Source organism: Hippoglossus stenolepis, chromosome 10 (assembly GCF_022539355.2).
Source record: "Hippoglossus stenolepis isolate QCI-W04-F060 chromosome 10, HSTE1.2, whole genome shotgun sequence".
In the NCBI taxonomy this organism is placed as follows: domain Eukaryota; kingdom Metazoa; phylum Chordata; class Actinopteri; order Pleuronectiformes; family Pleuronectidae; genus Hippoglossus; species Hippoglossus stenolepis.
This window is the reverse complement of record NC_061492.1, coordinates 7,873,006-7,884,857: the sequence shown is the minus strand read 5'-3', so window position 1 is coordinate 7,884,857 and position 11,852 is coordinate 7,873,006. Positions and strand designations below refer to the sequence as shown.

Genomic DNA, 11,852 nt, shown 5'->3' with positions numbered 1-11,852 from the left:
ATATACATTGGATCAGTTGAATGTGGTCTATGGATTCAATAACCAAATGGAAATCTTAGTAGTTGTTTTTTTGTCTATCCAGTGTATTTCATGTCTGACAAGTCAAGAGATCATAGTAAATTCTCAACACTATGACTTGCAGCCTTTCCTACAGTGACCTTCCTTCTACACTGCTGAGGTTTTGTGTTGCACTTCCATGAAGCTGGTGGACTTGCAAGAGCGATAATGTAAACTCTTAATTTGCAAAGTAACTAGCAAGCACAGCTGTCAGGGCAGTGAAGTAAATGTACAAAATCCCACAAATGTACTGGAGAGAAAGCTTTTGAAAAGAAAATATTCACGATTAGTACTTTATTCATTCAGAAATGTGTGCCGAGTTCCACCCCTGCAAATAACAATTTAGAGATATCAGCCTAGTGTCTGTTTGGAATATCTACTGTACAATTCCTTTCCAAGAAGCATGCCTGGCTTATTCCTCTCCAGCAGGTCCAAATGTTTCTTTACACCCCAGTGGGACAGAAGTTTAACTGGACCTTTTCTCTCCGGTTTGTGGGTTTGTTCGGCAGGATGGCGCTGGACGGGATCCGGATGCCTGATGGCTGCTATGCCGACGGGACGTGGGAACTGAAGATGCATGTCACCGACCTCCACCGGGACGTGTCGCTGAGGGTCACTGGGGAAATCCACATCGGCGGAGTCATGCTCAAACTTGTGGAGAAACTAGGTAACGCTTTCTAAGCTTCTTATCTGAAGATTAACATGCTTGAACATGGATGAGCATGAGTTCTGCAGATTTAACATCCATATTATTTGCAATAAAGTGGAAATGGGTCAGGTTGGCAGCTCTTGCCTTTGACCTCTTACCCTGCACCATGCTCCTATAGCTAGTTCTGTGTGTGTGTCAGTGGCTGACTTGTGTTATCTGTTAATATTTCTTGGGCAATAAATACCTTTCTATTTGCGAATAGTTACCATTTCCGAGATGTGAGATTCCACTAAGTATTAAGCTGTTTCGGAACACTGGCAAAGTGAAAAACAGACCTGCCTTCTCATGGCTCGGAACTCAAAAGTAAGAATTATGTCTGGGACACTGAGGGAAAACGTACAAAATCACAGGCTGAGGATCTGCTTGTGTACAAGACATGTTGTTTAAGGAGAAGAACGGGAACCTGTTTGTTTGCTACTTTTATAACAGTGCAGGATATTTACAAGAACATATGAGTGTTGAGTTTTGTTGTCTTTGATAACCAACTGAGGTAAATGTTCCTCTTTGTTACCCTGCGGTGAATATGGGTCAGTTACCCAAGGTATAAAGAGGCCTTAGACACTGCCCTCCCCCCACCGTATCATGCACTGTTCTGCAGCCATGCACTTGACAAGTTTGGGTACAAGTAAGCATAAGAGTCCTCTGTTCCAGTCACTTGAACACTGTCCTGTTTCATGCGGGCTGGAGAAAGGTCAGTGCTGATGGCGGCAGTGCAATTCGGGAGTGACAGTGTGTTGTGTGTGTCGTTGGCGCTCGAATGCTCGGCATTCCTGCAGCGCTCCCAAGGTTTTATTCCCTGCCCATGGTCCCGTTTTTAGCTCTCCTGTTAGAGCCTCCACATAATTGAAGTCTTTGTTCTCTGTGGTCGTCTGTGCTGAGCAGCATCTATGCAAGGCGAGTGCACTGTTGACTGCCGGAAGTGGGACGTCATGAATTCATTGGTCCTCCCCGACTCCACTCAAGGCCCGGCCTTATCCTTTGTTTGAGGTGTGTTCGCGTTGTGTGTTAAGGTCTTTTTGAAGGGTATGACTTTCCTGAACGTGAAACCTTTACTGTGGTGTAGTGAGAGGAAAGTCTGGTGACATTGGTTGGTTTGTCATAACAGTCGGATACAAAAGGGATAACAGTGCAGTGACCTTTATAACGGCTAATAGAAAATTCCCCACGTTTTTGAAGTTGTCTTCATTGTATTACAGTAATATCAAGTTCTATTGGGTTCTTTTGTTGTCACTGTCTAGTTTTCCTTGTCTTAAGGATGCTGCTATTTTGCTGATGATGCCCTTTTTTTTTATCTCTTCAGGATTCTGGCGTTTTGATTTCCTCACATGCACACTAAAAATTTTTTGGGGATTTGTTTACCATGATCTGTTGTTGACTTGCCCAAGTGAAATAATACGACATGGGTGTGCACAGTTGTTTGTGCTGCCGTCCTATCAAAACAATACTATAACTCCAGCCTGCATGGGTCAGTATTCTTAAACATATTTCAGTCTGCATCATCAAACTACCACCACCATGTAATAGAGCCTCTTACTGAGAAGCAAAACGCTTGAAGCGGTATTAACAGCTCTGTGAATATCTACGTTTGTATTTGAATCCGTTGACTGGTCGTAAAAAAGTAACATTTAATTTGCCTGCCATGTCCCTGCTACCCTGGGCCAACAGGTTGTTATTGCATTGTAATCATTAACCATCCCACAACATGGGTTTTCCACATGGCCACACGCAGCTCGTAACTATGCACTGTTGGTGTGAGACGTGATAATTTGTGCTTGAAACAGCCAGTGCAGATATGTTTTTTATAGTCCTAAAGAAAAACCGCAACATCTTAAATGTGATTTTTCTTTCATGTACAAACTTTAAGTTGAGATAAAGCTATTTGTGCAAGCTAAAAGGTATTAGTTAAAAAGAAGAATGCTGCACAATTTGTTCTGTTCTCAATGTGACAGTGCGGCACAGTCCTCACTGAACACCTTGTTCGTGCACATATCCAGATGTGGTAGTTATACATAGATACTGTATTTGTGCGTATGCACTTGTATCCACCTCCACAGTGCTGTGAGAAGGGTCACGTAGATACCGCTGAGTTTTGGAAGGCAGTGCGTCACTCTCGCATCGAAAGGACATCCTTGTGCAATGACAAATCTCTCTCTGTCCTTCCCAGCCACCTCTCTTTCCGTCTCTCAGTCTCTTACACTTCAAAATGAAGGACCTCTTGTGTTCAGAAATTGGCTGACCCTGCCATTTTTGTTCTATGGTCAACATTTGTTCCTTGATACTTTTCTTTGTCCAGTGAAAATTTATGTCTGTAGCTTTCACAATTGTGTGGATGTGTGTTGACGTCAGCTCTCGTCTGCGCAACTACCAGTGTTCACATTAGTAGTATTAGTGCACGTGTTTCCACATGTGAACATAGCTGTGTGGGTCGGTGGGTGTGTATCCTCCACATGTATCCTGCTTCCCTCGTTCGGCTCTTCCTGTCGGCCGCAGGTCTCCCGTCCACATCGCAGGCTCAGATGGCCTTCGATAATGGATTAAATAGACAAATGCCAGGAAGGCACTTAGCTATTGATCACGGCAGTGAACGTTGCCTCCATTTCCCCTGCAAACCCTTGAAGGGGAGTATTTAAAGCAAACTGATTGACCACCCTCTGGTCCCCAGCTCCAGTAATCATTTCATCCCTCTGCTGGTTTCCATCATCGTTGCTTTTTCTGCCTTAGTTGATGTTTTCTAAAAGCTCTGCCGCCCTCTCTGATCGCAAACATTGCTCCATTACAGAGGGAAAGCAAATAAATCACAAACAACATTAGCTAGCGGAAATTTTATTGGATTTAAAGGGGTTTTTCCCAAGTTACATAGCTTTCAGGACCTCGGCTTGCAGTAAGTGTTTGGAGTATCTGTTTCACACAAATACATCGCCACTTTGCAAATGCTTCAGGTGGACAAGAGCTTTTTAAGTGCAGCCTGAGCTAAATGTCAAGGATGCTGTTTAGCCTATGGACGAGATTGCATTTTAGCTAATTGTGAAAACTGCGGTAGAGGCAATCTTGGAATGAGTAGCGTGTTGGGAAATGGGGAGAGACTGATATTTCAGTTGCTCTCCTGCAGGCTCTGCTTATCCTCACCAAGACAGCTGAGGGGAGAGGGACGGGATGGAGAAGAAAAAGGGAGGGAAACAGAGAGGGGGAGGAGTGAGGCGTGTGGAGCGAGGGCTGCCCTGCTCTCTTCTCCTCTGTCCCTCTCTTTCTCTGTGACGTTAGCCATGCTGCTAGAATTCCATAAAAGTCTTCGATGGGGCAGGAAATGACTTCCAGGGTTTGGCATGTTGTTCTCTGGTCACTGTCGTCATTGCTGGATTCTCTGCTGACTACTTCACACACGCCCCTACTCCCTCTCTCTCTCCCTGTCAGCCCTCCCTCTTTTCCTTTCTCCCGCGTTCTCTCTTTTATTAGTCCTTCTTCTTCTAAATATATGTTGTGGAAACTATTTTTATGATTTAGTTTCACTTCTTTTAGGCATTTGCAGCCATGGCTTAGTATTTTGACACCATATACTGCTCCAGCCACGTAGCGAGGCCTTACTATCAATAGGAAAGTTCACATTGTTCACTTTGTCATGATTTCAGAACCAGATTCATATACAGTGACTGTTCATTGTTCCTTAAATAGAACATGAGCAAACTAATTGCTCTGGTCTGACTCTGATAGTCCATGTGCTTGTTTCCAGTGAGGGGCCTCACGTTTTTTGGCTGCTGTAGCACCAGTTAGCCACAGAACTTTCCCTGCCTGTCAGAGAAAATGTTGTTTTTTTTAAATTTCATTTGCGATAACCCACATATTGAATTTCATCATCCCACATTTATTTCAATTGTTGCATTGAATCATGCAGGAACTGTACTAGTATTAGTTTTTTCATTTCTACACTGTTGTGTTCAGAACCCCTGACAAAACATCAGGAAACTAAAATCCAGTTATTGTTTTAACGTTCAACTAAGAATGACTTTAATGTTTCCTGTTTTCATGATATTACTCTTTTTTTCCCGCCAACTATTTGAAAATTCTGTGTTCTTTTTAACATGCTAAGAGGCCGTCTGCTGAAGTTGTGGTGGCCAGTTGTTGCTTTTGACAATGGAGCACAGATTTCATTAGGAAACAGACACAATTCAACACAGGATGCTGAACTTCCTCTTGGCTTTTTTTGTACGCGTTCTCCCTTCTGCCTTCCCTACATTCCCACCTTCCTGCCCCTCAGTGTGTTCAAGTTTTTTAAGGGACATGATTTTGCAGAGAGTAAGATGAATCTTGTCCTCCAATATCACAAATCAGGGGAGAGGAGTATTTTTTGGCCAAGTCCAATTTCCCTCTGCTCATAATCTTGCCATAATAAATCGTTACTGTGGAGCCATCCTAAAGGCTTGGCATTATGAAGTGTGAAATGTCCTGGCAGCCTGTGTGATCGTCCTGCTCTCTAATCTCTCTGACAGGAAGTAGTTAGCCTAAGTAGCAGTCCTGCCCAGGCCAGAGCTTTCCTGTTTCACTCCAAGATGCTGCAGTGATTGTGCTGTTCTGTAATCAGACGTCCACATATGTAATCATACTGAGACTCCTTGTCCTATACATTTCCATGCATACTCATTGTTTCTCATAGAGTTTGTTTATTTTGGCATCCAAGCAAAGTAGATCTATTTTTGTTTACTTTCATGTTCTGATCCACAATGCAGCTACAACTTTGGATTGACTAAAAAAGTTTGAGTGTAACTATCAGTTGATGAATTCATTAGTAGATCACACAAAACTGGGTTTACCAATTTTATTTCCCCCCACTTTCTTACATTTTATAACCCCAACATTTAATCAATATAATAATCAGCCGTTAATCTGTAAAGAAACCAGACTTAGCAAGCACATTAATGAGACGAAGACACCATATAGAGCTTGACTAATACCTCTTTTACACCAAAAGTGGGTAAACCTGCTGCAAAAGGCAATGACTCCTTCTCCATTGCCATTAGAGGAGTTTGCATTTCAGTTCAGCCATGAACAAGTCGGAAACTTGCTGCCTTGCCAGTGTTGCATCTTGTGTGATACAAAGAAAAAGATGCCGCAGCCTGTTGTGTATAAAACAATAAGTACTCAAATGTTTTTGGCTGTTTGCGTGCCAATGTCCGGAAGTTCGATGCGCGACATAATGTTGTGGTGGAAAAGGTTCAGCATCAGCACTTAGACTTCCAAAATAAAGAAGAAGACAAAATATTTCCATCACTGTCGATAGGAGCTGAAGCCGATTTAAAATAAAAAAACTGTGTCCACAGCTAAATTATTTGACCCCGGAGTGAATGCAGATTGTTTCCCTTCTCGTTGCACACACAAGCCAGATGTTGGTGAGTGTTGGTGGGTTTTTTGACCAGTGGAAAAGGGCCTTTTACTTTTTTTCCCCTGAACAAATCGCTCTAATCGGGCATCTTAAAGAGATCATGTCAAGTAAGAGAACCAGCTGTAATTTGCGCCGTGCTACTCAGTTTGTAAGTAAGTGCTACTTTCACATGACTTTAAACTAAACCAAACTTGACTTTGACAGCTGGTGGTTTTCACTCCCTTGATGAAGAGTCATGTGGGAACAGTATCAGCTGCTTCGTGCTCCAAATATCACAAGATGCATTCATCTGAACGAGGCAGTCAGCTCTGGACTATTTTGCCATTTTACAAATTTATCGATGAAAAACACAGCATGATCAAATATCTGTAGCTTTTCACTGTTTGTCCAGTTTTTGTGGAAGCGCACTGTTCTTGCTAACATGCAGTGGAACAAACTTTCATGGCTCCTCTGGGGAATCTGAAGTCTGTTGAGCCCAGTGGCTCCAGTGGAAGGAAATGTTAGAGGAGCACATTGTTGTTGTAACACCACACCTGTGTGTCAATGGAGTAAACTGAGCTGGAGTTTTTGTTGAGGCTATAAGCCCATTTCATTCATTTAAACCTGTTCCCGCCTCGCAGCCTCTCTCTGTACTCGCCCTCTTCACAGAGCAAAGCAGCAGGAGGTTGTGTTCAAATCCTCTTTTAGTGGAGTTTGCTCTACAGTTCTGTCACTCTTAAGTTAATACATGACATTGTCTCTATTTTACACTTCTTTTTATACCTTTAACTAGATTGTGCTTTTACCCTAAGTCTTTCTTATTTTAAAACTATGTTTGAATATTTAAAGTAATGATTAACCTCTATAAGCAGTGGCCATCCTTAATTTCTGCTCCTTCAAAGCCTGAGAAGCGGCAATTGTCTTTGCTCGACATTGTGAATGTTTGTCCTGTCACAAATTATAGAAAAGCAGCACATTTTTCACAATTAAAAAGCTGTAACTAGTAAATATTTGATTTATTATCAAAGTCTTTCTCATTTACTACTTGATACTTTACTATTCTATATTCATAATTTTTATATTTCTGCATTGCTGCAGTTTTTCCAGATATTAAACCTGAAACCAATCACACTTAGTGGCCTCGAATATTCCAAAGTGTCGCATTAACGTGCAAACTCTGATGAGGTTTTCTAGAAATGTGCAGCAAGAATCTGTCGAGCGACTGAGCTTCCTGTTGACCTCGTAGATGCATCACTGGGATGGCTTATCACAGTCCTGAGGGGTTGTCTGGCAGGATGTGTACATGGGTACAAGGAGAGATGAATATTGTCTAACTGCACCATTGATCTCAGGCACAGAGTTTGTAATGTCATTATTCCAGCGGGTCCCTGAACGCTTAATTGTGTAAAGCTGTGTCAGGGCGGAGGGGAGTACTCCCTCTGTTTGGATGTGTTTGGATTATGACACAAATGGATACAAACTATATGTCTCCAAGGAGGTTTCTTCTAATGGCCGTCCAGGCCTCTACTAATGCATCAGAGCCAGCACTGTTGCTCTCAATGGATGCTCCTAAATTTCCTTTTAAGATTTCTGCTTCACTACACTCACACAGGAAAATATCTGTTTTCTATCAATCAGTTGGCCTCCACATCTTCACCTGAAGGCCTCTGTGTTTTGTCCCAGCTCTTCTGTCGACCTGAGCTCTAGCAAAACGGTTTCATCTCATCCTCTGGAGATCTCAGATGAGCTAAGATGTGAACCTTGGTGCACCAGAGATCTGGCCTGAAGCCCAAGTGTTAACAGCTTGTTTACAAGGCTTATCCTGAAGCATAGCCCAGGCTCATCTTACATTCTTTAGCCTATAGGTGTGTGAGAGTACATGTGTGTGTTGTGTAATCCGGCAGAATGTTGCATTCTGAAAATATATACAACAAGTTATGTAGTTTTAGACCGGATTGTGTCTCTGTGTGGAAAAAACTGTACATTTTTCACTATCTGAATGAGGTGTATGGCCCACTGAAGCAAGTATTGTAATATTTTTGTATTTGTAGTATTGTATAGTATTTTGAATTGTGTTGTAAACTGTGTCCATGGTGACATTCCCAGAAACAACTTTGTTTAATTGCTGCCAATCCCCAAAAAAAGATTCCTGTCTCCACAGCTTCACAATAAAAGCATTTAACAGGTGAAATACATGTTTAATTTTATTATGAAGAAACCACAGGAATTGCAGTGTGTTTTTTCAGAGATCTAAGCACTAACTGCTGTTCTACAAAACAAGACAGCAGTCATTTTCTGCTGTATTTGACAGTCGATCAAAAGAAAGTAATGGATCAGGGAGGAGCAGCCATAGTGAGTGGTTAGATGAAGAGCTGCAGACGAGGGCCTGCACACCTCAGATTTTCCTGTGAGGTAACCAACTCCTTTCACTGTGTCCTGCTGTTTCCAAACTCATGCCGTGTGCAGAAAGAAATCAGATCACAGTTGCTCACAGAATGACGGACTTCTTTCTTAAAGCAATCGTTTGTTTTGCTCCCTCCAAACCTAACCTCTAATATTAAACCTTATTCGCTGTTACCACCACTAAATAGAGCTGTTGCTAAATCAACCAGCAGTGAAATCTTCAAGATGACATGAGCTGTGTGTGTATCACTGACACAGGGCACAACCATGATGAACTTTTGTTTCCCATTTCTGCATCTGAAGAAGCTTGAACACCAGCGTCTTTCTGTTTGTCCAAATGCTTTGTCACATAAGGATTAACCTGCTTGAAAAGCCTGTTTGCAAAATCTCCGTCTGAATACAATGTGTCTTGCATAGTAATGCCTGTGATAAATGGCCTGTTTTGAATTTTATTGACTGTTGGCAGAAAGCTGAGCTGTTGTATAATAACTGACTGAAATATGCTCAGCTAACCTCAGTCAACTGGGCCTGTAAACGGAAAGCACTTGGGTTTAAGTGGTATTGGTTAGTGAATACATGAGGGACTTGACTGAAATACATCAACACTTTAGTCAATGATTTCACCTTTGCTGGTGTCTGGAGTCTGGCAACAAGACGTGTAGCCAGCTGTGTCAATAGATGATACAGATGCACTGAAAAAGATGAGTGAGATGATCTTTCCATCTCTTTGTCACAAGTCCAGAAACGCGTTTGTCTGCTCCTCAGATGGAGCGGAGTCGACAAATGCTGGTTGTTTCTGGTCCAATGGTTGTTGAATTTCCTGTATCACTTCAATCTCCCATTGTAAATGTGCCACTATCTCATGTCTGCGAGACAGATAACATCATCGCCTGTCTCTATCGAACCTGTTGTATACATGTTGTGTATCTGATGGCGATATAATCTGGCGTGACTGCACGAGCGAGCGGCTGCCTAAAGGCCATTTACTGTTACAGATCTAATTTGAGGAAGGGACAGAACACTTGCTTCCTGTATCTTAGCTTGTCAATAGCAACCTTCACCCTGCATCAGACGTGGAATATATTTAGAAAGAGAAGGGCTTTGATGTTGTAAAGAGGGATGAGTGTGTGTGTGTGTGTGTGTGTGTGTGTGTGTGTGTGTGTGTGTGTGTGTGTGTGTGTGTGTGTGTGTGTGTGTGTGTGTGTGTGTGTGTGTGTGTGTGTGTGTGTGTGTGTGTGTGTGTGTGTGTGTGTGTGTGTGTGAGAGACAAACCTGCTGCTGTGTGTGCTTTGTTATATATAAAAACACATTGTCGCCATGCACCATTGCACCTGGGGCGTCAGCCAGGAGTCACCAAGGAAACAGTGAGACCAGCCTCACCCCCTTGTAATGTTTTTATCAGCTGATGGTGGAAAATGACAAAGCCTTCCACTGGTTATCACTGACAACAACAGCTTTGCTCTGACCTCTTGTGAAAAACATTATTATAAAAGCGCTCACTATGCAAACACAGTGAAAGGTCCTGACACAAATTGTGTCTCCTCTCAAATCGCCTCCATCAGTGATGCTAGAAATGAGCCTGCGTGTTGCTTTAGGCATCAGCTGACTATCACAGCTTTTCGAGATAAAACCTTGTAAGGAGAAAAACTAAATGTTCGTCTGAAAAGATTTGCACCAAACTTGGTGGAGGGATGAGTCAGGAAAGAAGCAATGAACATTTTTGTTGCATATGCAGGTAAAGAGGCAGATCCAGGATCACTTTCTAAACACCATCACTTTTTTTTGGCTTTGTCATCAATCCCTCAGGAAGTAATGTTTGGAAATTTGGGCTGGACGAAATGGATATCAAGATAAAACATGTCAACATCAGTCAATTTGGATAATTGTCACGATAAATGTCACATTATTTCTTTGTTGCTATTGATGAAAATTATAGTGCGATAATTATGGATATTGTTTTATATGTTGTATGAAATGTACACAAACTAAAAATTCTAGTATTGAATTAAATACAGCAGTTTTTTCTCTTCGACTTGCTCCGACTCCCTCTGATATTGTTTCGTCCCCGGTTTGAGCTCCTCCCTGTCCTCTGCTCATCCTCCTCTTCTCTCCTTTCCATGCCCTTTCTCTCATTCCTTCTGTCTCATCCTCTCCAATTTTGTCCTGTCCCCTCCCCCTCACAGACAGGCTTCTACAAACATAGCTGCCACTTCGAGTAGGAGGGGAGGGACGTTGCGAATAAAGTGGTTGGAAGGAGAGGGACAGTTCAGTTTCCTTTTTTTTTTGGTGCCAACAGTGCTTTTAATCTCAGTTTAAATGTTTTGATTTTGCTTTATCTTGTTAAAATGCTACTTAGAATATTACAGTATTAATCCATGTGTTTTGGAAGCAGCATCTCTATTTGTGTCATCGGGTGCACAAACCAGAGGAAGACGTCTGGGTCGAGAGCTGCGGCGTTGATGGCGCTGAATGAAAATAACTCAGTTTGACAGAATTTATGGATTAATTTAGCTTGTTAAAGCACACACACGTACAAACACACAGAGCTAATGCCGTTAATGGATGGATAAGAACACCCTCCCTCCGACAAACCTGCACACACTTCTGCACGCATAACACACACACACACACACACTCCGTATCATCTTTCACGTCCTGCAGAGGTCATAAAACATGTCTTTGTCATTCTGTTTCCCCTCCCCTTGTCTCTCAGGCCCTCCTTGTGCACACACCCACATACACGCATGCATCAGTCCACTCGGGGTCTGTGGGTCCACATTTAATGCAACCAATTACTTAAGCCACCCCCCACTCCCGCTCTTCTGGCTGCTGCATTACGTCAGGCTTGGCAGGCTGTATTTTTAGCTGGGAGATGCCATTGGCCCTCTCTCCCTCCTTCTCGGTGGATTGAGTTTCCACCTTGTTGCTGAAAGAACCCAATGGACGCCTTTCCCAGCTGCCCTTGTCCAATCACAGCACCTCGAACCACCGTGTAGGAAGCAGTAGGAGAGAATATGTCCAGTGAGGTTTTGGTGGTGAGCAGCGACAGAGACACAGTGGAGCAGGGGCCAGTGGGAGTGTGTTGAGGGTAACTGAGACCCGCCAAGATGTGCATTCATGCCTTGCCACAGACTGTATGGTGGTCATGCATGCTGAGTATGAAGACGCTGCTATAGAACGTCTGTGGTGAATACTGGAGTGCCAAATGTTAATGCTAGCTGTTTAGCATTTCTCCCAGACACCAGAAATTATAAGTTTGTGAGAGGAAAAACAGTGAGAAGAGTTATAAAAATACACGCAGCTCTATTTTCAATTTCCCCCTTCCTTTTT

General features: G+C 42.7%; 1 protein-coding gene across 5 annotated transcripts in view; it reads left to right on the top strand.

Annotated features, from left to right (window-relative positions):
• The window catches only part of fermt2 (FERM domain containing kindlin 2), a 41,295-nt gene that overhangs the window by 1,240 nt on the left and 28,203 nt on the right, over positions 1 to 11,852 (top strand). For 4 of the 5 annotated variants that reach the window (XM_035167697.2, XM_035167696.2, XM_035167695.2 and 1 more), the window contains exon 2: positions 567 to 724. In XM_035167697.2, coding sequence (XP_035023588.1) covers positions 568 to 724 — 157 coding nt within the window. In that variant the 5' untranslated portion in view covers position 567. Of the gene's footprint in view, positions 1 to 553; positions 725 to 11,852 lie in introns of all 5 variants that reach the window. The other variant, XM_035167694.2, reaches the window with a different exon arrangement.